This window comes from Artemia sp. Qi Xiang Cuo, chromosome 11 (assembly GCF_049724085.1).
Source record: "Artemia sp. Qi Xiang Cuo chromosome 11, ASM4972408v1, whole genome shotgun sequence".
Lineage (NCBI taxonomy): Eukaryota > Metazoa > Arthropoda > Branchiopoda > Anostraca > Artemiidae > Artemia > Artemia sp. Qi Xiang Cuo.
In genome coordinates this window covers 27,849,466-27,875,427 of record NC_142804.1, presented here as the reverse complement: position 1 = coordinate 27,875,427, position 25,962 = coordinate 27,849,466, and the positions used below count along the sequence as shown (strand labels likewise).

Below are 25,962 nucleotides of genomic sequence, written 5' to 3'. Positions count from 1 at the left end.
ACAGTGTTAACAACGTCTTTAATTGAAGACGTTCACTTCACTTAGTTTCGTCCATAAGTCTTCATTAGCGAGCGCTATTTTAGATCATCCCACTGTTTATTCCAGTTTAAATTTGAAAATATGATGATTAGAGAAACCAAAGCATCTAGCTCAATTTCTATTCGATTTGACGAGACAATTTCCATCGAATACGAGCTTCTTTGAAAATATAAGTAACTTGTTTGGTCTATATAATCCTTTTCTAATGAGACTGGAAGAGAAGTTATTCAATAATTGCACACACTCAATATGATAGTGGACGAGATTTTAATGGCCCTGGCAATAACCGACAAAATAGAAACAAACAAAATACACAAACTAGTTTGCGCATATCAATCATCTCTTAGATTTTCTTTCTATAAACATAATAAAACAAGACAAAATTGTTAGCGACATAATGTTCCAGAAACTGACAAGGGATGGGGTAGCATATCTCAAACCGGATCAAGAAATCTCACCTTCTATCTAGCTAAATTTGAAAGTGGAAAATTTAAGATGTTGTAAGCTACATCATTGCTCACTCTCATTGATTAGGTCTTTAAAAGAAATAATGTGTTAAACTTCAAACTGAAGGAACAATTACAAAATGTCCCTTTAGCGTGTTTTTTTCGTAACAGGCAGATTAACGAATGTGTAAGCACCAAGAACACATTACATTTCAAGTCATATTTTAAGCATCTGATTAATAATCTTTAAGCTGAAACAACAACAATAGAAGAAAATCATTCCAACGGTCAATTTCTAGAGACAAGTTGGAGATTGCTATATCTAAGTGCTTTGTGCTACGAGCATCACAACTAAACTTTGGCACTAGCTGCACTGTTGACTTTATCATGGATATCCTCTTGAGACGCTGCAGTTACAGTTAAAGCAGTATCGCCTGCATATAGAATAGCTCTTATAAATTTATAAAGGATCCAGACAATTCATTAAACAAAATTTAAATATTAAAGTTAAACCACCCGACATTAGAGTTTTTATTGTTGTGACGACACGCTATTAAGTTATCAAGAACTAAGTATGGCTCAGTTCCTTGCTTAACTACAGTATCATTTACGTTATTGTGTTTTATTTAAATCAAGCATCCTAATAGAAATCAGTAATTAGAATCAGAGAATGATGTCAGCTTCCTTGTATCGCGCCTAGTCATGCCGCTTTAATTACTTAAAATAAAAAAATAAAAAAAATTATAAATGAATATCAGACGATATTTACCAGGGTCCCTTGAGTCAAACTTGCAGGAGGATGATAATCTAAATTCAGATTAATACTTGGGGTTATATTCTTGTAAATTTGTACAGCCGTAATTTAGAAATGAAAAAAGAAAATATTTTGTTTTCTATTCTGACATTTTCTGTTCCATTCTAAATCCACTAGCGATTAGTTCTATGAGTATCGCCACTCACAATTTGCTCTCACCGGCCTATTTTATCATGGTAGGTCACAATAAAAAGTAAACTAAGAAAAACTTCGAAAAAACACTGGGAAAATGTAAGGTAAGAATCTTTCATTTCTTTCTAATTCAAAAAATATAGCTTTTATCAAGACTAAATTATCATCTATCCATTATAAATTGATGGTATTTGCATAATCAAAAAGAAGGAACTAACATTTTTTTTCTGACCGATAGCTCGAATTCTAATAACATTTGTAAGGTTGAATCTATATAATGCCAAATTTTAAAACTACATTTTCCCTCTGTATTCTTAATTTTTCAGGTCAAAAACACAAAAAAAAAAATAACAGCTAAACCGGCTAAATTACGAGAATACACAAAAAAGTAAAACGGCATATTGCCGTTCTCTGTCATCCTGCTACGGCTGCACCATCAAAAATGACTTACACTTTATAAACAATAATACAATGAAAATTAAAACTAACCTGAAATTTTTCTCTAATATTATCAGAATCTTCTTCTCTTCCTTTCGGCCTGAAAAATATAGATGGCACGGAGAGCATAGACACAATGATCAAAACGTCAGCACTACATCCAAGACCTGCTGATACAATCAGCATTTTAGACAAAGGGGGATCAAGAGGGAATTCAACCATTTGTCTACCCAAATCCGTTAGCTGACCCGTATTATCTAATGCTCCGAGAACCCATAACTGAAACATCGAGTTAAGTATATTGTCCTGTAAAAAAAAAAAAAATATGAATTCTTGGACTAAACTAGGTACAACTAGGTCACGAAGGCTGTATCCGGAGGGTCGGTTTCTTATCGTTCAAATGTTTAGACCATGCTCCCCCATGTACACACATACAGAAGTCACTTTAAGTTGAAAACCTACCCAGGGTATACATAGACCCGTATTTATTCTGCTTGAAGACAATAAGTATAGGAGCATTAAATATAAAGACCCAGGCATCAAGGGGGATATCATAGGACTTTTAACAAAAAAAGGGGGGAGGCGATTTAAATAACAAAAAACACAATTTTAAAAAGCTTTTCAACACTTCCTTGAGTTATGGTGTATTGTTAGTTACTAGCGTAGGTGCACAGATCTCAATACCTTAGAAGATCAAGAGAGTTTCTGCGGGAGTCTCAAAAACAAGAGTTGCAACAGTTATATTTTTAGGCCAAAACATGTGTTTTACTGTATTTTAATATTTATTTCTTAAAATTTCCTGAGGGATCTTGGACTATTTATAAAACTATCGGTAGCAATTTTAACCAAAAATGATCCAATTTCAGTAGTAGCTTCTAATTTACGAGAAGCAACCCTCCTCCCTTCCCACTTTATTAGGACTGAATATTATGGGTAATAAAACATTAATAAAATATATTAATTCAAATAATTATAGTGATAAAAGACCGTCGTGTTCGAGCCCAAGGACATATGTATATCTTGGCACTTAAAGATCTAATTACAATTTTTATAAAACGGGTTATCACTTCAAACAATCTTAGCAATTTTAACTCGACTAGTGCAATAATTTAAGATATTATTTCAAACTAAGATTTTTGCGATAGTCTAAATTTGGTATAAATGAAGACATTTCCTTGAACTTCTAGAAAAAGAACAGCAAAAGTCTTTGATATGGATTGCTTTAGTCTCCGTTTTAGGCCTTAGTTTAAGCTATATTCAAAAGGGTCAAAAGTTGTGTTTATGGACATTAGATAGGAAAAAGATAAGGGTTCTAACGGATGGAAGCAGTGCTGGTAGCCATGGTAAGAAGAGCTCCAAAGAAGAAATTAAAAACCAACTGAAAATCGAGTAAAAATGAAGCCTTTAGGTTCCAGACTTAATGACATCACAACAGTAAACAGAACAAACTGAACTTGCATGGAAGTTCTGACCCAATTATCAAAAAATAACTTGGGAAATAGTATGAATCTGATAGAATTCTGCAGAAAAATCTAGGAAAAACTCAGGCGGCCTTCAATAGACAAAATTGTATGCTGCGTTCATTTCGTGCATACCTGACACGTTGCACAAGTTTCGGTCTTTAGGAGCAGGAAAGAACTAATCCAGCGTGTGCGCAAATATTGGTTCTTTCTGGTTGAACATGAATATGAGTAGTACAAAAAAAAGAAAAAAATATTCATGACTACATCACCATAATACAGAAAAAATCGATTATTCTTAGAAGAACTTCATACCATAGTATAGTAGTATAATATAGTATATTTGACACAAAAAAACCGCATGGCCATGGCCACAAAAAGGAGAACAACATACAAATAAGATTAAAAGACTCGATTTAAACTTTTGATCAAAACCATAAGCATAGGTATTTTTCGATTTACAAATAAAGCATAATTTTTTTCTAGGTGCGAAAAAAAAATAAGAATAAAAACAAAGATTTTATTTTGGCTGCCTGTTCGAATTGGTTTCAATAAAAGAAAAACCCCGAAAAGATTTGTCCAGCTTGATAAACACGAAGCGCGTGCACGATGATCGGGATATCATGACGATAGTAAAAGAAAAGAGAATGTTTAAAACTCCTACCTTTGCGTGTCTATCATTCAAGAGTGTCTTGGTTCATTAGTAAACCTAGAATAGACTCCATACATCCAAATGAACTTTGAGTCACGATTTCCTAAACTAATCAAGAGCGCAAATATGTGATTTCCCCTTTGTACGAATGACCTTAGGATACGACACCGTGAAAATAAAAGATTACCCAATCAAGATAAGCAATGAGTCATTATAATCAGCCCTTTTTTTTCTTTCATAACCATTGCTTTATTACTCGTATGACATGAAAATTTGACGTCACGTTGCGTTACTATAATCAAACTGGATTCTAAGAAATAAATGTCTGTATACTAATTTGCCAAAAAATACATATGAGAAAAACCTGAAACTGCCGAAAAAGAAGAAAAGAAATCATTGATCAAGTTTTATATGGAAATGAAATCTGGTTAAATTATCCAACCATCAAGCTGAAAATCCTAATATATTACCTGAGGAGGTGGGTCCATAAAGTGAAACTGCAATAAGTCATCAACTCCAAGTGATTTAAGTAGTAGGACAACGTTAGCCAAATTTGTTCGCTGAATTTCAGGCACAGTTGTTGTCAACAGCTCATCCTTATATTGTCGCTCAGTATAAAGCCTATAACAGGTACCTGGTCCAGTTCTTCCTGCTCTTCCAGATCGCTGATTTGAATTGGCCTGACTGATAGGATAAATCTGGAGAGCATCCATACCAATCCTTGGGTTATACACCTAGTAACAAAATGATTAAAACTTAAAAGTAACTAGAGTTATGTTTTATTGATTAGACATACATTTCCAATTTTTCTAAAATGCCAAATTCCTGTTTGAATAACATATCTTGGACGTTGGTTTTCTGATTTCTTAAAGCTTTTCATCTAAGCATTGAAATTCTTTTCTTCAGCGTTTACTAAAAACCGTCGAGCAAGGGAAAAATTTAAACAGTTCAATATATTAAAACAAGCTGTTTATTTTTTCCTTCGATACATTGTTTTCAGGAAAATAGTAGCTTACGAAGACTAAAAGGTTTAATTTTCCAACAGTATTTGCATAAATTAGAGACAAGAAGCGCAATATTAGGCAAGAAGCACAATAATACACAAGAAGCGTGATATTCTAAAGGTGGCTAGAAATAAATTTGAGAACAAGTCTTTCACAAAACTAGTCATTCTTCACCTTGGAGGTTCTGGTCACTAGACGAAATCTTCTGATACCTCCCTCATTCTTGTATAAATTATTAGTAGCCTATCTCCATATGATTATTTCTGCATGGACTACTTTTAAGTAATGAAACGTCTTTTTCATTTTTTAATTGTACCTCATTATTTGATTATTTGTTATCTGTTTACCTGGTTTTTGTTACTTCATTAATTTTCACAGTTTCGTATTGGTTTTATACCTGTGCCATATTACAGTCACGCTTGCCGATAAAAATAAAAATTAAGTACGACTATAGCGTCAATTACGATCGCCGTTTGTAATTTCTCGAGTTTACAATTGTTCAAGGTTCAAACATACATTTCTTGACTGACCAATCAGAGTCAACGCTTAAGGCACACTTTTTAGAACTAGAAATGATGGGAACTTAGAACAGCGGTTTTTCTATCTGGGAAAGAAATCTGACAAAAGTTAAGAAGACTTAATATTAGTAGAGAACAGTTGGACACAAATTACTGTTGGAGCAAACTCTTTAAATTAATTTCTTGCAATTTTGATTTTTTGCATTTTAAATACAAGTGTGACGCTAAAATCAAGGAAATTTCCTTTTCATTCATAATAATTGGCTTTCTTTATTGAGAGATGTGACTATGATGTGGCACAGGCATTACATTCATCGGTTTTGTCTACTGTCAACCGGGGACGCATCACCATTTGTTGTCAGTGAAGTTAAATCAGGTTAATCGCTTCTTGCATTAACTCTGAGTATTATAAATCGTTCGAAAATAATCCATTTAGTTTTGATGACGTGTTGTTCTCTCGGGTGGCAAATGATCCTGCTTAAGTTAATGTTAGGCCAAAGAAGCATAGTAGATATATTGATATCATGAATAGCAATATAATTAATGTGACAGAAACGGATCTATGTATTGGCCATTGGAGTTCGTTACATAACAGCAAATATTTTTGAAGTGTCGAATCTATCGAGGACGACAGTGAGCGACATTATGCCGGGCAGTCTTAAACAGTTTCCAGAAGATTTAGGCATAGTTTTCTGGGAGGTAAGTTATGAATGAAAAAGAAAACACATAGTTGGCGTTTCAGTTTTTGAAAATAAAAATATTGTTACCTACTTGTGGTAAGTGTTACCCTATGAAGGTTGTTCGTAAGAAGAAAATATTACCACTACTACTACTACTAACAACTCACCGCAGCACCAATTCGCCTGAGGCCAACACAGCTACGCACGCTCCTCCTCCATCCCAATCTATTCAAAGCCTTCCTTTTTACACCCTCCCACGAAGTCCCCATTTCTTTTAAACCTGCCCACCCCAGACGACTGCTTTCCGTTTAGCCCTAGACGATTGGCCGAAAGGAAAAATCTTCGGAGATCTGTCATCCTTCATCCACACAACGTGCCCTAGCCACCTCAACCTTTCTTTCGTTATAGCCCTAGAGAGCGGCATTGAACCACATTTTTCGTGCAGCCTATTGTTTGAAATACGCTCAGTTAGCCGGGTACCCAGAACAATCCTTAAGCAATTTCTCTGGAAAACGTCTAGAAAATCTTCATCTGCTTTTCTGAGCGCCCATGCTTCAGAGCCATATTTTACCACTGTCACCACTGTAGCTTCTAAGATTCTAACCTTGGTTTTCAGACTTATCTTCCTATTCTTCCAAACTTTTTTAACTGTGAAAAAACACCCTGAGCCTTGGCTATTCTACTTTTAACATCTTCACTGCTCCCACCGTCTTTACTAATAATTAATTAAAAAAAACTTTCCGGAAAATAAGTTTTTCTAAGAAAAGTAAAGGCCATTTTAAACTTAAGCTGAGCAAACACAAATACCTGTTAAAATTCAAACTCAAAACGACCAGAAATTACTATTAAAGAATAAACGAAACCAAAAACGAACAGAAATTAAATAAACAATCATGGCAAAAAACATACAACAAGTAATAATATAAATGAATAAATAGATCATTACGCGAGTAATGCTTAGATTGAATATGAAAATCAAGCTTAAAACAAAAAAAAATATTTTGCAATTGAAGTACAAATGAAACTTAAAACGAACATAAATTAAATAAACAATCAATGCAAACAAATATACAACAGATATTAACGTAAATGAATAAATAAATCTTAAAACGAGTGAAAGTTAAGTTGAATATGGAAATCAAGCTTAAAACGAACAAAAGTCACTACAAACAAGAGTTTGGGTTTTCCCTCCTTCTTTCACTGTAAAAGTCTAAAACCTACTGCTTCATTGGGGCTTTACTGAAAACGAATTATATTACAAATATTTCCTTTTGTAATTATTACAACATTGAAAATAAACATTAAAATTATAGTAAAATTTTGAACTGACGAGTCTTCAGCAATTAATATCATTATACTTACATCAAATATTTAGTTAAATTTATTAGTTCTTTCCAAAGTTGTTCAAGACGAACATAGTTTCACTACAAACAAAAGTTCGGATACTGCCCCCTTCATTAACTGTAACTAAAAACCAAAAGTCTACTCCATCATTGGTGCTTAACTGAAAACGAATTATATTACAAATATTTTCTTTTCCAGTTCTTACAGCGTTGAAAATAAAAATAAAATTAAAGTGAAATAAATTCTTGAACTGATGGATCTTTCAACAATTAATATTATTATACATCAAATATTCAATCTGATGTTGTTTATACTTTCCAAGACTGTTCAAGACGAATAGAGTTTTCAGTAAAGCGCCAATGACGCAGTAGGTTTTCGACTTTTATAGTGATACCCAAACTCTTGTTTATAGTGATTTTTGTTCGTTTCAAGCTTGATTTCCATATTCAATTTAAGTTTCACTTGTTTTAAGATTTATTTGTTCATTTACATTAATATCTAATGTATGTTTGTTTGCATTGATTGTTTATTTAATTTCTGTTCGTTTTAAGGTTCATTTATACTTAAATAGCAAAATATTTTTTTTTCGTTTTAAGCTTGATTTTCATATTCAATCTAAGCAGTGCCCGCTTTAAGCTCTATTTATTCAGTTATATTATTACTTGTTGTATGTTTTTTTGCTATGACTGTTTATTTAATTCATGTTCATTTTGGGTTTCATTTATTCTTTAATAGTAATTTCTGGTCGTTTTGAGTTTGGATTTTAACAGGTATTTGTAACTGCTGAGCTTAAGTATAAAATGGCCTTTACTTTTCTTTGAAAAACTTATTTTTTGTAAAGTTTGTTTTTTAATTAATTTTTGTTCGTTTTTGATTGCATAAAATTTAAGTATTTAAAAATTCCTTATTTCAAAACCAAACTTTAAAAAAAAAAAATTAATGTTCATCAAAGTATCAAAACTGGTATCGACTAATTGCCCTTCGGTCTCTTTTGACTCTTTAAAAGTGAACTAAAATTTTCTATTTTCAATCAAATGAGCTCTCTGATGTTTATATGAGCATCCCTTCTATAAGAACCATATATACCCCCAGAGCATAACTTACAACGCCTGTCCCTGGGGGGGGGGGCTGTGTCAACCCCAGAGTTTTAATATCTGATGTTTGAACTATTTTTAACAAAATGGCCACCTCAAATTTTTAGCGGATGGGTTTGTCCATCCGATAAACCCAAAGGCGTGGGAGGGGGGATAGTTGCCTTGCGATCTTTCTTTACTCTGAGAAAATGAACTAGAACTTTTAATTTCCAGTCAATTGAGCCCTCTCTGAAGTTTATACGAGTACCTCTTTCATAATTACCATATGCAACCACAGGACATAGCTTACAACGCCTGCCTCCGAACCCGGGGGGGGGTGTGTGTCGACATTTGTTATCTGACCTTTGAACGATATAAAAAATGGCTATCTCAAAATTTGTATCGGATGGGTTTGGGGACAAAAAGGTGTGTGTGGGGGGGCGGGGGGGCTAGTTGCCCTCCGATCTCTTTTGACTCTTAAAATGTGAACTAGAACTTTCAATTTCCTATCAAATGAGCCCTCTCTGAAGTTTATACGTGCATCCCTTTCATAAGAACCATATACGCCCCCAGGACAAAACTTACAAAGCCTATCACCCAGGCCCTGGGGGGGGGGGGGTTGTGATGAGATCGGAGTTTTTTTTTTCTAATTTTTTAACAATTTTCAAAAAAACGGCAATAACAACAACAATAACAATTTTCCAAATTTGTAGCGGATGGGTTTGGGGAAAAAAGGGCTTGGGGGAGCGGGGCTAGTTGCACTTAAATCTCTCGAATCTTAAAAACTGAACTAAAACTTTCAATTTCCAATCAAATGAGCCCTCTATGAAGTTTTTACGAGCATCCCTTCCATACGAACCATATATTCCCCCAGGGCATAACTTACAACGCCTGCCCTCGGGCCTTGGGGGGCTGTGTCCCGCCCCGGAGTTTTCGTTATATGGTCTTTAACTATTTAACAAAATGGCTATCTCAAAGTTCGTATCGGATGGTTTTGAGGAAAAAAGGGTGCGGCGGGGGGGGGGGCTAGGTGCCCTCCGATCTCTTATGACTCTTAAAAAGTGAACTAGAAATTTCAATTTCCAATCTAATGAGCCCTTTTTGGAGTTTATACGAGCACTCCTTCCATAAGAACCATGGAACCAATAGACACCAATATGCCCTCGGGCCTTGGGGGGTTATGTCGACACCGGAGTTTTTGTTATATGATCTTTGAACTATTTTTAACAAAATAACTATCTCTAAACTTGTATGCCCCCAGGGCATAACTCAAAACCACTGCCCTGAGGGCTGGGGAGGGGTTGCCAGCCTCAAACCTAATTCCAGAATTTCCAACTACGTTGAACAAAATGGCTATCTTAAAATTTTGATTGGATGTGTTTGGGGAAAAGGTGGGCGTGAGAGGTGGGTTGCCATCCAATCACTTTCGACTATTAAAAAGGGCACTAGCCCTTAGGATTTTCAATCGAATGAACCCTTTTTGGAGTTTCTACGACAAAGCTTGCTATAAAAACCTTATATGCCCCCAGGGCATAACTTAAAACCCGTGCCCTGAGGGCTGTGGGGGGAGTTTCTTCCTCAAAAACATAATTTCTATCATAAAATCAACTACCTATAATAAAATGGTTATCTCAAAGTTTTGATAGGATGTGTTTGGGGAAATGGTGGGCGTGAATGGGGTGTTATTTGCCTTCCAATCACTTCTGACCCTTAAAAAGGGCACTGGAACCCGATTTCCAATTTCCAATCGATTTCCAATCGAATGAGCCCCCTTTGAAGTTTATACGACGACCCTTTCCATATGAAGTGCCTCTGGGAAAAAAAAAATTAATAAAACATTGGAGCCGTATAGCCTTTGCTATAGGCACCGCTATAGCGTTGCCTCTGATACTACCACGGTAAGTGAAGCTGCAAATCTGATGAATCTTTCATTACCAAACGTCACCTTTTCATCTTTACCTATTCCTAGCCTTAGTGACTTAGTCTTCTTAATATTAATTTTCTTTTCTTTTTTTTTTAGAAGAAAAATGGTCCAAGGAAACCGTGGGTGACGAATGATAAAATCTTGGAACGGAAATTAGTGAACGGAACAGATTTTATCGGTTGTACCTCGATTCTCTAGCGCAACAAAACCTTGAAGAAATAAAGAAACTTCGAAAAAATGTTAACTCCCTCAGAAGTTCATTAATGAAGCATTATTATTCAGAGTAATGTCGTGGTGAAAACGGTGATAATTAGGAACCTTGGAAAGTGATAAATGAGGTACTAAGTGGTAATAGCATTATACTGAGTAGGTGAACTTGTAGCAGGCAAAAGGAAAGTTAAAAATAAGAAAGATGTTAGCGATGTATTTTTTTAAATATTTTTCAACCGTTATAATTGATGATTAAAAATGATCTTGCTGACCAGGGTTATAAAAACAAGATGTTTATTGATGACCTTGGGGAAGGTCGTTCCATGAAATCGGAAAAGTGCATTCAGACTGATCTCAAGGACGTGCTGAAATCAATAAAGCCAAATTCAGCTGGAATTGACAGTCTTTGCCTTAAGGCATTCAAGTCTACCGCAGCTTACCTCTTGACTTGTCTTCAATACTTGGTGAACCTATTTAAAGGAATGGACCAGTTCTCAGATAATTTAAAACAGGTAAAAATTACACCTTTGCATAAAGGCAGCGACAAAAGATAAATATCAAAAGAGAAATATATCGATTCTATTATTATTCTCAATTTTTTTTTGAAAAGGCTGCTCGTAAGAAACTGTATTCTTACCTTGATTCTTTTGCAATTTAGCAATTTAGGATTTGCAATTTAGGGATACATAGATTGATTGGTTTCTTTCGTATTCGTATGGCAGGTCAATGCGTGTAGTGGCGGGCGATAATGTCAGTCCCATTCGTCCTGTACTATGTGGGGTACCACAAGGTTCTTAATTAGGTCTGCTTTTATATTTAATTTATGTCTACACATTACAGTCTACATTCCCGATGCCGCCATAACATCCTCTGCAGATGACACAGCTATCACAATTGCTGGTAAGGCTTTGAGTGAGCTTGTTTCAAAAGCAAATAAAGTGTTACATAACCTGCATGTTTTTAGCAGTCTTAGTTGTTTAGCCGAAAACGAGAGCGAAACTAATTACATGATTTTTAGCCGTACCAGGATTATTGATAATGTTCCTGGTCTAGTTAATTTAGACGATACGCGGATCAATCAAATGTTTGATACTAGGTATCTTGGTTTTCAGATTGACTGCAATTTAAATTGCAAAAAAAAACAAAAAAACAGCGAGATCGTAGCGGTACAGGTTGCGCGGGATTTATCTTATATAAGCCACGTAAGTCTCCAAATGTAGTCAGTCATTAATCTAACAAAATCACTTATTTATCCAACACAATGTCTAAAGGAAGACCCAAAAAACGAAAATTTGGAGTTACAGTTAATGACGATTCTCTGGAACCAACACCTAAACTATCAAACCTGACAAGATGTGAAAATCGACAACCTGGACCATCAGTTGCGACACCGCCAATACGGGCAGATAAAGAAAAGGTCATTGCTAAAGTATCTGAAGCAATCAAAATCCCAAAACATTTCAAAAATGAAATGGACACCCGCGGTTACAATATAGACGAAAATCAGAATTAGAGCGTATGAAAAATGAAAATGCACACATCAAAGACACAGTGGTTAGAAGATGAAACGAAAACGAGAATTAGAACGTATGAAAAATGAAAATGAACAGCAAAGATACGGTTTCACAGACAGAAATGATAGTGATGATGATTGGGTTTGGGATTTTGACATAGATGAGGTCGTCAATACTTACAAGGCCTTTGTTAAGAAAAGAACAGGTTCTGAGATATGTGCTTCATAATGACAAAAGACAAGCTGGACCATCGGTTGCGACAACACCAATACGGGCAGCTAAAGAAAAAGCCATTGCTAAAGCATCTGAAGTATTTAAAATCCTACAACCTGTCAAAAATGAAAATGATCAGCAAAGACACAGGCGGTTAGAAGATATGCGAAAATGACAATAGAGCGAATAAAAAATGAAAATGAACAGCAAAGATGCAGTTGGTTAGAAGACAAACGAAAACGACAATTAGAGCGTATGGAAAATGAAAATGAACAGCAACGATACCGTTTCACAGTCGAAAATAATAGCGATGATGATTGAGTTTGGGACTTTGACATGGATGAGGTCATTAATACTTACCAGGCCTTTGTTAAGAAAACAAAGGTTCGATTATATGTGTTTCATAATGACAAAAGACAAGCCGTGGCAAAAGTCAACGTTCAACATATTACAAAACCTCCAAAACTTGACACATCATCAGCCTCTGTTAAAAAACAAAGGTTCGGCGTTGTGTTTTTCACAATGACAAAAGACAAGCCGAGGCAAAAGAAGCAAATTCTAAAGGACCATAGATACAAGGAAAAAAAGTTTTCTATTGTTGGATTAACCAAAAAGGAAAGGTAATGGAGAAAGACATGCAACGCCAGACAGGCAAGATGAGAAGAGATACAAGCCTTGCAGTAGCCAGGGAGTTGTTTAATTAGAAAGAGACATTAGAGATCTACAGAGACAATGGGCAAGCCAAGAAAGGAGATGAAAGGTAGCCAAGCCAACAGAAATAGCACATGTCTTTCAAGAAGATTTTTAATTTTCAGTTAATCCGGGTTGCAGTGGATCTACAGAGACAATTGGCAGCCCAAGAAAGGATAAGAAGGGAAGCCCAGCCAACACAAATAGCACCTGTCTTTCAAGAAGACTTTCAATTTTCAGTTAATCCGGTTTGCAGCGGTAGTTATATTAAAAGTTATAATAAAGAACGAGCTCTTGTTTATACTAACTTGTATAGGCAACTTTACATAAAGGATCAATATAGCTTATTATAATCCGGGTTTGCAGCGGTAGCTAGCAACCTAGAAAGAGTTATATAGAGGATCAGTATAGTTAATTATAAATACGGATTACTTAAGTTTCATCGGTATTAAGGTTGTAAATAGCTGAAACATAGTAAAGAACAAACCATGGCAGATTCAGAACATCTAAAACTAGAGTCGGATCATCAAAAAAAGAAGTACACTTTTAGAACACTATTATTACACTATTAGAATGTTTTAATTCAAACTAGAAAAATGCCTGAAAGTTTTTAAATTAGTTCTTTTGTCAGATAAAATCCAAGAATTTTATTTTTGCAAATGAGGTCATGCAGTAAAATTGCAATGACGTCATGACACTTGCCACACTTGTGAAAAATTGAAGATTTTCAATTTTTATGTTTAATTCAAACTCGAAAAATGCCTGAAAACTTTAAAATTAGTTTTTTTTGTTAGACAAAATCAACTCGCTACGTGATTAAACTATTAGGTTTGAATGAAGCTAGTTATAAAATGTCAGTAGGAAGGCCCAAAAAAAACAGAAATTTGCAATTCTTACATATCATCATTCGATATCTTAACAAGGGATTACAACAATTCAAAAACCTTAGAAAGTAAAACCAAAACTCTGAAGCTCAATAAAGATCGTTGTTAGAAATAAATCGTTACCAAATTTCTTTTCTTATAAATATATACAATGTATTTTAAGACATGACAATAGAATGAAAAGTTTTTTAGTTCAGTTCAGAATCACTAAAAAATAGTTCAAAACATGCTTTAATAATCAAATATCTTTGAAAAGACTCCAGTATGAAAAGACAGTAAATTGTCTGCGGTTAGAAGACAAGCGAAAATGAGAATTCATAAATAGAAGCCAGCTACGTGCAGAATGCCGAGGCCAAGGGCTGGTAATTGCAAAAATATTTGTATATATTTTTACAAGTGTTTACAACAATTCGAAAACCTTAAAAAAGAATACCAAAAGTTTAAAGCTTAGTAGATATCGTTGTTAGAAATCGGACTTGCTTTAATAATCAAATATATTTGAAAAAAAAAACAGTATGAAAAGACAGCAAATTGTCTGCGGTTAGAAGACAAGTGACAATGAAAACAGATATATAGAAGCCTACCACGCGCCGAGTGCCAGGACCCAGCGGCGAAGTCATACTTGTATATATGCAATAAATTATAATGATAAGAATATTCCGAAAAACAAAATAAAATAAGTTACTGTTATACCTGAAAATGGCTATTAAATGTGCAAGCAATCGAAATCAAATTTCGATTAAAAAAAAAAGAAAAAACCCATAAAACTCGAGGACTGCCCTACTTTACTTAGGATACTAATTAAACAAGAATTATTACAACAACACAGGGCATGATTACCATTCAAAAGTTATGAAAATACTTCATTGAAAAAAAAAACTTACTTTCAGCTTACAATAGCCGCTATCTACAACATACATGATACCATCAACAGTCAGTGAAGTTTCAGCGATATTTGTGGCAACTACACATTTTCGGATACCCTCGGGAGACTTCTGAAAAATTTTTGCTTGAAGATCAGAAGGGAGCTGGGAGTAAATGGGGAGAACTAATAGCTCGGGTGCTTCATCCACTTCAGCTAATCTTTCCGCCAACACTTCACAAGTTATTTCTATATCTTCTTGACCTGGAAAGAGGTTAAATTCATTTAAACTTGTTTTAGATTTCGCAAAATCCTTATCGCTCCATATAAAATTGTTCTATCCAAGTTCTCAAACTTTACAGTAAAGCGAAAAAACACGCTTAATTAAATTGTGAAAAAAAAACGCAAATTGTTTCAGAAAAAGACATAGGCCTAATTATTATTTAAAGACAACGAAACCAAAATTCCTTTACAAATAACCTAGACATTTATTTCTATATACAAACCAACCGTTAAGACAAAAAAAAAGAATGAGTAAGATACGTCTATATTCATATGTAACCACAGGATGGGGTTTAAAATGACTTCAGCCCCATAAAATACAAAAAAAAAACGATTGATAATCTGTATAATTAACCCCCCCCCCCATCAAACCAATTTTTTTACTACTGTAAAAAAGTAAATACGCAAAACTACGGCGGATCGAAAATATTTACTGAATACTCCCATCAGGGTCGTATCCAGGATTTTTTTCGGAGTGGGGGGGGGAATACAAAAGCAATATTTTCAGGGAAGGGGGTTCAAATCCCCGGACACGACCTTGACTCACATGCTGCATAAAATTTTAATTGCAATGTAACATTTTGGTTCGTGAACATAAAAGCTTACAAAACTCTACAAATATTCCTACAATCAACCAGATATAGAAATAAACCAATTAAAAACGAGCAAAAATTAATTAAAAACAAAATCCGAAAAAAGATTTTCGCAAAAGTAAAGGGTAATATCAACACCTAGAAAGAGCAGAAATACGAGTCAAACTTAGGATGAACAGAAAGTACTATGAATGAATACATAAAGACCTAAAGCGAACATTAAGTATAACGAATAATCACGGCAAACTTAAAAAAAATAGATATTACTACGAGTTTGCATTAATAAATGAAACCTAGAACAACAGAAATTAAAATAACTAATAAAGTCAAAATTAAAATGAGCAGAAACTACCAAAATTAAAGGGGACCCCTTCTAAACCCAAAAGGGTATAAGGTCGCTTAGGTTTTACTGAAAACAGAATGTATCTTAAACAGTTTCTCTCTTTAACATTGGACAGTCAAAAAACTGCTCAAGCTTTCAAATTTTTTTTTTTTTATGCATCAAAATAATTTCTTAGACCCCACTGCCTTTCTATTTACAATTAAAACGAAATGAAAATATACAAAAAAGGGTATAAGCTTTTGTATTTTTTCCCCTGTTCTTTACATGTTCTGTTTATACTTTTTTTTCCTCGTTGATAAAGGCTTCTAGACATAAAGCTGAAACATTTAAACTTTCATTATTATTAGTGAAAAAAAGTTATTTTTGTGTTTTTTTATTGAAAATTTATGCCTGTTTTTCAGTATTTTCATTACGTCTTAGTTATTATAAATCATTTTATTTTTAACAATCAATCTAATTTCATTAATCGAATATGGAATAAATTTTTATTAATACTCGCCTCATTTTAAAAACACTCTTTTCCAATGCATCAAAGTCAAAGCGAATCCTACATATATTCACCAATTTAATATATTGCTTCAAAAAGCTAAACTGATCGCTTCAAAAATTAGCAATTGACGTTACCAATTCCTAAACCTTTGAACGGTATGGATTCGAAAGAAGAGGCATTGACAAAAAACGTCTTGTTCTAAAATGGTAAAACTCAATTGTGAGGTCACAAACGTATTTATTTTACGAAACTGTGTTTTCCTTTCATAATTAGCATTGCAATTTTTTTTTTCATTGATACTTATCGCAAATAAAAGCAGGCCGTTTGAAATACATAATGTTTACGGTATAGCACTAATAATGCTCTGGCATACTACAAGTGTGCTCTGGACATGTGCTCTGGACATAGTACATGCTCTGGACATGAAGGGATACTACCATTTAACTTATTCTTGCCAAATATCTATCGCTCCCCCTGTTCCAGGGTGTCCTTCCCTCTCTAGGAGACGCTTTTCCGGTGGCATTTTTACTTCAATTTCTTAAAATTCATATCCTTCAATTTTCACTAATACGAATTCGAATTTTAAAGGTGGTCTTCCAAAAGGCTTACTCTTACAACTTTAAAAATTTTTAACACAAAAAAAACTATATGCTCTCCCGTAGACTGGGCGTCCTTCGTCCACAAGAAACCCATTCTTGCGGTGGCACTTTTTTCCTTCTTTTTTTTCTTTTTTCAGCCCTTTTTACGACCAACCTTAATCGACAAAAAAAAAAAAAATACAACCAACCTATAAACAAAAACCAAAAATAACCTTAATACCGACGTGCATGAGGGCACAGAACTGAACAGAATCTTGAACCATGTCTCCTACGGACGAGGAGGCCACCCACGGCGGGGCTGGCCCTTCCAACTCAACTGCGTGTACCCCTCGTCCCCCATTCGCTTGAGTTCTTGATATAATTTTATGAGTCTCGAATACATTCCGAGATCTAGGGCAGCGGAAGCGATGAATACCATCGGAAAACTTGCTATGCTCAGTAGAAGATTAGTAGTAGAAGACTTAGTGTTTATACTTGTGCTAACCGAGCTTAGTTTGATTTACTGAAGCTCATTTGTCCAGTTTCTTAGGGTTGTCATTTAAGCTGTGATTAGCGAGATGATTACTGAAACGTACCAATAAATATCTGAGAAACTAGTTATTTTTTTTTAGTTGGTTGCTTTACTTAGCACTTTTTACTAATAACTCGGTAGTAACAGTTTTTCTGACTGTTGCTTTACAGTTTTCTCTTCAAATACCTAAAGGTCTGGGTTTAATACCAAGAAAGTTGGATTCTAAGTACATTCGAGAAAAAGGGATCTGTGTTTCTTCCGGATTCTTTCGTGTCAAAGCAGCAGATTCTTTTTTTTAGTACAATTAAGAATCCCAAATCCAACGGTGTGTCTTGGCACAGCCACTAAACAGAAAAGCAGGTATGATAAAAGGGAAAGGGACGTGTGAAGACGTGATAAAAGGCAACTTTTACCGCAGGCCAAGCCATTTTGAATAGGGCTGAGAAGCGTGACGTCAATTCTTGGGCGGGAAATTCAAATAACGATGAAACGTGGATGTATAGACACTTTTTTTCGGAACTGTGGCGAATTGTCTTGGCCTAAAATATTTGTCGTAGATCCTACTAATCCACCAGAACGTTTTCACGTCGAAATAATACTAGGGATATTGACAATCAGTTGTTAGTTACTAGAGACCACGTTTTACGGTACTTTGAATTTCGCACCTTGCTTTTTACGTCATCGCCGTGCAGCCCTATGTTGTATAACTTAAAAACCATATTTCGGGATTTTTTTTTGAAATTTCGGGATTTTTTTTTTTAAGAACAATCGAATTTTATTTTTGAGCTAGTGGCAACGCTGCATGTGTAATAGGAAAAAGTGACACCATCAGTGCCATCGTAGGGTTACCTAGTTTTTGCATGGATATCAACAACTTGCAGTCCCCCGTCCTTCTTCTTTAGGTACATATTAGTTGTTTTCAGTCTTGGGGGTTCTTTTCCTTGCCAAATAAACGCGTAAATGATTTTTTCCAAGTTTTAAAAGATCGCTTTTGAAGGTGGTGAAATATTCGACATATACCGAATAACAGGCAAGCTGTATATATTTACATATTACGCCCTTTGGAATATGCCTCCGGCGTGCCTCATGAGGCATGCCTCCGGCATGCCTCCGTGCCTCATGCCTCCATGTGTTCCTCAAAATGCCCAGTTGTTAACCCCTCGAGAGGGACTAATCGAACAAAAATTGAAAGTCAAACTAAAATTAAAAGAAAATTAAAAGTCATAGCGCTGTTTTTAAGTGGCAAAAAGAGTATACCCCGGGAAAGTGATATTTTCTGCTGTTTTGCGGGGAGTTGCAGAGGAAATAGTGCCGGACAGTGGCAAATTCAATCACGATTACGGGCAAAAAAGTCCAATAGCGCTCTGCAGAAAAAATATAAGGCTCTCAATAGTCTTTCATTGACAATGAAATCAGTGCATTTTAACATGTAATTTTGATTCTCGCAAAACTTCAAGTAAGATCAGGTTTCAGTAAAGCGCTAGTTTTTCAAAATTCTTCAAATTTAGGGAAATATTATGAGTCAGTTTATTTGAAGATGACATTTAAATTCAGATAATTATACTTTATTTAAAAAAGCAAATACACGAAGTGAGCTCTTTTCCTCGAAGCATTGCCGTGTAAAAGTTAAATTTAGATTTGACGAGTCGGGTTTGAGAGGCGGTGGCTTTCCTCGCAGCTGGTGTAACCCACGGTAAACTATGAATAACGAACAGATATTAAGACAAGCAAACAATTTTTGTCAAATTAATGCAAAGAGCTGACATTAAAACTTTAAAAAAAAATGGTCCGTATATATGAGGCAGGCGGGCTCTCCATAATCCCCTACTCTTTACAATCAAGTTTAAATTTTTGTCCCGATTCTTTAAGAGCGACTACTCAAACATAAAGGCGGGTCGATATGGAATAAGACCTATTTTTAAACCACAATAAAAAATTAACGTAAAGAGCAGGTGGTTCAGGAAAAGCAGCTCACCTCATATACGGAATAAGTTTTGCCCGTTTTAAGTTTAAGGTCATTCTTTACTTTGAGTGAACAAACCTAGTTTTTTTATTTAATCATATTTAGGCTAAAACGTGAAATTTGAGTCCAATTCTAACGTTTGTACATCTTTTAAATTTGTCGTAAAAATATAACATGACTGAACGATCTTAAAGCTGACATTAACCTATGTTCTAGGGTTATAATATGGAAAAACATTTAAGTTTAGTTCTGAAACGAAGAAAACCGACAAATTTTATATCCTTAAGCAGCTGCTGAAATATTTAGTACAACACTCAAACTAGAACTTGTTCCTAGAAGCACAGATAAGTGTAGAGTTGTGGCTAATTTTGGGCGTGTTGGTACTTACGAACAGGGTTGCCATCGTGGCGTGGAAGAATTTACTAAATCTGAGAAGAAAAATTTACTAAATCGCATCTGTTTTTACTGAATGATGAAAACAAAATTTGCACACTACGCGTGCACCATCACGCATCGACTTTTACTATAGGGGGATAATCAATAGGATTTCCATAATTTTTTCCCCTTTTTTCAGTTTTCCTCTTTTCTTTCGTTTTCATAGTATAATTGAAAATTCCAGAAACCTTGATGTTCAAAAATCTTTTTTTCTAGCATTTGAATGTACTGCTGGATAGGCTTCATATTACAGATGCGGTGTATCCAAGACGTCAAACAATAGTCTGAAATCTTAGATTCTGGACGTCCTGCTGGTGAAGCTCGGCTTTAAATTTATCAATGGTCTTCAGGTCATAAAATTCAGATATATTGAGAAATTAAAAAACAATCAACGAAGAAAAAACCGCAACAACTCATATTCACGGAGCAATTCAGGTGATGGAGTGCTTAGAATCTGAGGTGGGTTTGAAAGTGACGGCTTTTGAAATTTGCCCCCAGTTTCCGTTTTTAGGTTTGAAATGTAAACCCTTCAATTTTGCATTTTTAAGAGGAAATTTGCCACTTTTAAAACACTAAATGGGCTGGTCTTTAAATAAGGGATAAGCTGCTTACAAAGATTTCTGGCAGATTTTAAAGCAATTAATTTAGGATTTTCTTTGATCTGATTTTTTCTAGATTCTCTCTCGTTCGTATTCAAGGGAATCAAAAACCTATACAACATGTCACTTTAAAACGGAAATGACGTAATCGGCTACCGGTTTAGTTGTAAAAATGTGTAAATTAAAAAGTGCACCTCAAATTGGACTAGTGCTGCCAAGAAAAAGAAAACTTATATATCATACAATAATTAGTTGAAAAATAAAATAACATTGATTTTTTCTAGATTCTCTCTCGTTCGTATTCAAGGGAATCAAAAACCTATACAACATGTCACTTTAAAACGGAAATGACGTAATCGGCTACCGGTTTAGTTGTAAAAATATGTAAATTAAAAAGTGCACCTCAAGTTGGACTAGTGCTGCCAAAAAAAGAAAACTTATATATCATACAATAATTAGTTGAAAAATAAAATAACATTGTTTCAATAGTCTTCAGGTCAGGCAAATCATACAAATCGAACAGTAAGAAAAAAAATAGGAAGTCACAATTAAAAAAGTCGCACTTAAACGGCTTTAGTCGTCCTGGGCCTCATCCAAATTTAAAGTAACCACTAGTGTCGAATTCTGACTGAATGGATCTACCTATTTCCATTTCTTGATAGCCCGAGTCAAATCACAGGGGATCACCCGGTCATGTACTCTACTTGATGACCTGAGAACAATTTGCTTCGTTTTCATCAGGGACGAAACACTCGAGACATTTAGCCAATTCCGGTTTTTAGTTTTGATGACCGACAAAATCAAGAACTGTCTCTCGGCTCCAGTACTTGAATGGGGCAAGCTGCAGAGAGTCCGAGAGAACTTGGGCGATGATGGATAAAGTTCGTTTCCAGCAGCGTCTTTAAAAAGGGACAAGGCTAACTAACAAACATTGCAGCTGTTATGAGAGTCTAGGAAAATTTCCTGAAAACAAATTAAGCCGGCATACCAGTCCTGATTTTAAATAGTTTGCCTTTCAAAGCGAGTATCAAGAAGAAGCCGAGAAAGAAGTAGAGATTTTTAAGCGCTAGGGTTGACGTGAAATCGCAAAAATGAGAGCAGTAGTAGCCATAATATCTAACTTAATCGAAATCAGACTTTGTAATGAATGGACCCTATTTTTTCCCCTAAATTCATGGAAAATAAGAAATTTTTTTTTTACTTCAAATCATAGCTTTTTACTAGATTTCGGGAAATTTACTAGATCCTCTAAATTTACTAGTTTTTTTTTTTTACTAGATTTAGTGAAATCCCACTGACGGTGGCAACCATGCTTACGAATCATAGGCAGCGTAGTCGCGCTGCCTAAGTAAAGAACGATGTTGGCACAATGTACTATTTATTTATTTTTTTATTTTTTCCATACCAGGGCACTTCTTATCGAAGAAATTGTCGTAGAGACTTCAAAAAGGGCTCATTCGATTGCAAATTGGAGTGGCTAGTGCCCTTTTTTATAGTCTAAAAAGATTGGAGGTCAACTAGCCCCCCCCCCCACGCCCATCGTTCCCCAAAACACATCCAATCAAAATTTTGAGATAGCCATTTTGTTCAGCGTAGTTGATTTCCGGATAGAAAATATGTTTTTGAGGAAGACAGTCCCCCACAACCCTCAGGCCAAGGATTTTAAGTTATGCCCCTGGGGGCATATAAGAACGATGTTGGCACAAAGTATTATTTATTGTTTTTTTCCTTTAGAGCAGGACACTTTGAATCGAAGAATTGTCGTAGAAACTTCGAAAAGGGCTCATTCAATTGGAAATTGGAGTGGCTTGTGCTCTTTTTAATAGTAGAAAGTGATTGGAAGGCAACTAACACCCCTTCCACGCCCACCATTTCCCGAAAAACATGCAATCAAAATTTTAAGATAGCCATTTTGTTCGGCGTAGTTGATTTCCAGATAGAAATTATGTTTTTGAGGAGGACACACCCCCAAAGCCTTCAGGGCAATGGTTGTAAGATATGCCCTGGGGGCATATAAGGTTTTTATGGAAAAGGCGTTGTCGTAAAATCTTCAAAAAAGGCTCATTCGATTGGAAATTCAAAGGGCTCAAATTCAATAGTCGAAAGTGATTGGAGGGCAACTAGCCCCCGTCTCACGCCCACCTTTTCCCCAAACACATCCAATCAAAATTTTGAGATAGTCATTTTATTCAACGTAGTTTAAAGTTCAGGAAATTATACCTTTGAGTAGGAAACTCCACCCACAGTCTTCAGGGCAAGGGTTATAAGTTATGCCTAAATAAGATATTTATTGAAATCTTTGTCGTAGAAACTTGAAAAGGGGCTCAATCGATTGTCGAAAGTGATTTGGAGGCAACTAACCCCCCTCTCACGCCCAGTTTTTCCCCAAACACATCCAGTCAGAATTTTGATATAACCTTTTTGTTAAACATAATTGTAAGTTTTGGGATTTGGTTCTTTGAGGAAGACAACCCCCCCCCCCACAGTCATCTTGGCAAGGGGTGTAATTTATGCCCTGGGGGCATATAAGGTTTTTATAGAAAGAGTTGTCATAGAAACTTCATAAAGGTTCATTCAATTGAAAATTAAAAGAGCTAGTGCCTTTTTTAATAGTAGAAAGTGAGCGGAGAGCGACTAACGCCGCTCTCACGCCAATTATTTCCCTGAACACATCCAATAAAAATTTTGAGATATCTTTTTTGTTCAACGTAGTGGAAAGTTCTGGAAATTAGGACTTTTAGGATGATAACCCCCTCAGAGCTATCAGTGCAAGTATTGTAAGTTATGCCCTGGGGGCATATAAAGTTTATATAGAAAGTTGTTGGAGAAGTTTCAAAAAGGGTTCATTTGATTGGAAATCGAAATTGCCCTTTTTAATATTCGAAAGTGAGCGGAGAGTAATTAACCCCCCCTCACGTCCACCATTTCCCCAAACACATTCAACCAAAGCTAATATAGAGTCATTTTGTTCGACGTAGTTGAAAGATTTATACATTATGTATCTGAGGATGACAAAACCCACACAGCTTTCGGGGCGAAATCTGTAAATTATAGCCTGGGGACATATAAGGTTATTATAGTTAGAGCTGTCGTAAAACTGCAAAAAATTCAATTGGAAATTGAGAGGGCTAGTGCCCTTTTTCAGAGTTGGAAGTGATTGGAGGGTAACTAACCCCCCTCTCAGGCCCACCGAACCTCCAAACACATCCAATCAAGATTTTCAGATAGCCATTTTGTTCAACGTAGTAGAAAGTTCTGGAAATTAGGTCTTTGAGAATGACAACCCCCCCATCCCTCAGGGCAAGGGTTGTAAGTTATGCCCTGGAGGCATATAAGGTTTTTATTGAAACTGTTGTAGAAACTTCAAAAGGGCTCATTTGATTGGAAATTGAAAGGGCTAGTGCCCTTTTTAATAGTCAAAAGTGATTGGAGAGCAACTAGCGCCTCTCTCACGCCCGCCATTTCTCAAAACACATCCAATCAAATTTTAAGACAGCTATTTTGTTTAACGTGGTTAAAAGTCGTGAAAAATAGGTCTTAGGGGATGACAACCGCCATAACAGCCCTTAGGGCAAAGGTTGTAATATATGCCCGGGGGGCATATAAGGTGTTTATAGAAAGCGTTGTCGTTTCAAAAACGGCTCATTCGATTGGAAATCGAAAGGTCTAAAGCCCTTTTTAATAGTCAAAAGTGATTAGAAGGCTTGACATTTTTATAGTAATGATCGATGTGGGTATAATTTATTATTTTTTGTTGTTGTTGTTGTTTAGACCAGGGCAAAGTATATAAGGAGTTGTTGTGGGAAGTTCGAAAAGGGCTCATTCGATTGAAAATAGAAAGGGCTGATGCCCTTTTTAATAGTCGACAGCGATTGGAGAGCAACTAATCCCCCTCCCATGCCCACCCTCTCATTTGCCCATTATGTTAAAAAACTAAATGTTTCCTTAAGATTAATTCAAAATGCACTGTGTTAATACTAATTCCTAATAAGGTATCTCAGCAGTATTCCAAGAACGACTGAGGGTATTATGTTGAAACTTTCGGGGCTACTTCTGCTCTTAAAAATTAACCAAATCAAAATAACGTAAGTGTATCAAAGCTATGAAAGAGAGTAAACAGATTTTTTGCGAATGGTATCCAGTTTTCCATTTCAGGTCAACTAGAGGAGGTATGAAACTAAATTAAACACTACTATTTGTGTGCAGATTTTTAAAAGGGAGTATTTTGTTAAAAAATTGCTGAAAAATTTTCTCCAGCATACCAACAGCAGGCCAAACTATAAAGTCTTAAGAAAACGAAGAGATTTCAAGTATTATTTTCTTTCTCCCTGAAAAGACTATGTCAATATAAAACAAACAGAAAATAGTTAAAAAAAAACTTTTTCCACAAAATAAGTTTTTCAAAGAAAAGTAAAGAACTCCATTTTACAAAAAATGAGCAAAAATAAATCAAATAATCTACAAAGCATGAAACTACCACAAATCAGCATCGATAAATAAAGGAAACTCAAAACGAACAGATATTACAATAAATAACCGAGTCAAACTCAAAACGAGCAGAAATTAACACAAGTTGGGCTCAAAACCCCTATGCCTTCCCAAGGCCAAAAAAAAATTTTGAAAAACTTATTTTGTGGAAAAAGTTTTTTTAATTAATCTCCAAAAAGAGACTGGACCCACTTAACACTAAATCCTTTAAAAATAGATGGACTAATTATTGGCTATTATTTTTCTTCCAAAATGCTGGATAGCAACTCGTTTTGATTACTTCAATGCTCCTATTAAGTATAGGGATAAATATCAATGCAGCCTCTTTTAAGTTATTGACAAATAAGATATATCCAATTAATTTATCCATAGAACCAATTAAATTTTGTTTTCCCTCAACATATGAAAACGCAATAAACTTTGAGTTGGACTGATTTGCTATACATCAAATTTAGTTTTTAACACTTTTTGAGCAATTTAAATTCATTACGGTTTTTGGTGCAAAATATGTAGCTTAAAGTTATTTCAAACTCCCCGTTTTACAATAAAAATAAAACGAGTATACTACTCCTTCGAGGAGAGAAACTCACTGAATGTGCAGTACCATGTAAGACTTTAAGCTTTTCTTTTTATAAAGGCTCATGCATTCAAAAAAGTAATACTTAGAAGGGTTCTAGGCGTTTACCCCCCCCCCGTCCGGGAAAATATCCCCCCCACGGCAAAATACCACCTTGGTAAAACTCCTGGAAAATACCGCCCCTC

The 25,962-nt window shown here is 35.2% G+C and overlaps 1 protein-coding gene across 1 annotated transcript in view; it reads right to left on the bottom strand.

The window, feature by feature from the left end:
- Nucleotides 1-25,962, bottom strand: part of Prp16 (ATP-dependent RNA helicase l(1)G0007) — a 132,956-nt gene that overhangs the window by 16,358 nt on the left and 90,636 nt on the right. Inside the window, exons 12-14 of the mRNA XM_089096641.1 lie at nucleotides 14,920-15,161; nucleotides 4,452-4,715; nucleotides 1,921-2,175 (exon numbers count right to left, since the gene is read on the bottom strand). Of these exons, the coding sequence (XP_088952767.1) occupies nucleotides 1,921-2,175; nucleotides 4,452-4,715; nucleotides 14,920-15,161 (761 nt within the window). The remainder of the gene's footprint in view (nucleotides 1-1,920; nucleotides 2,176-4,451; nucleotides 4,716-14,919; nucleotides 15,162-25,962) is intronic.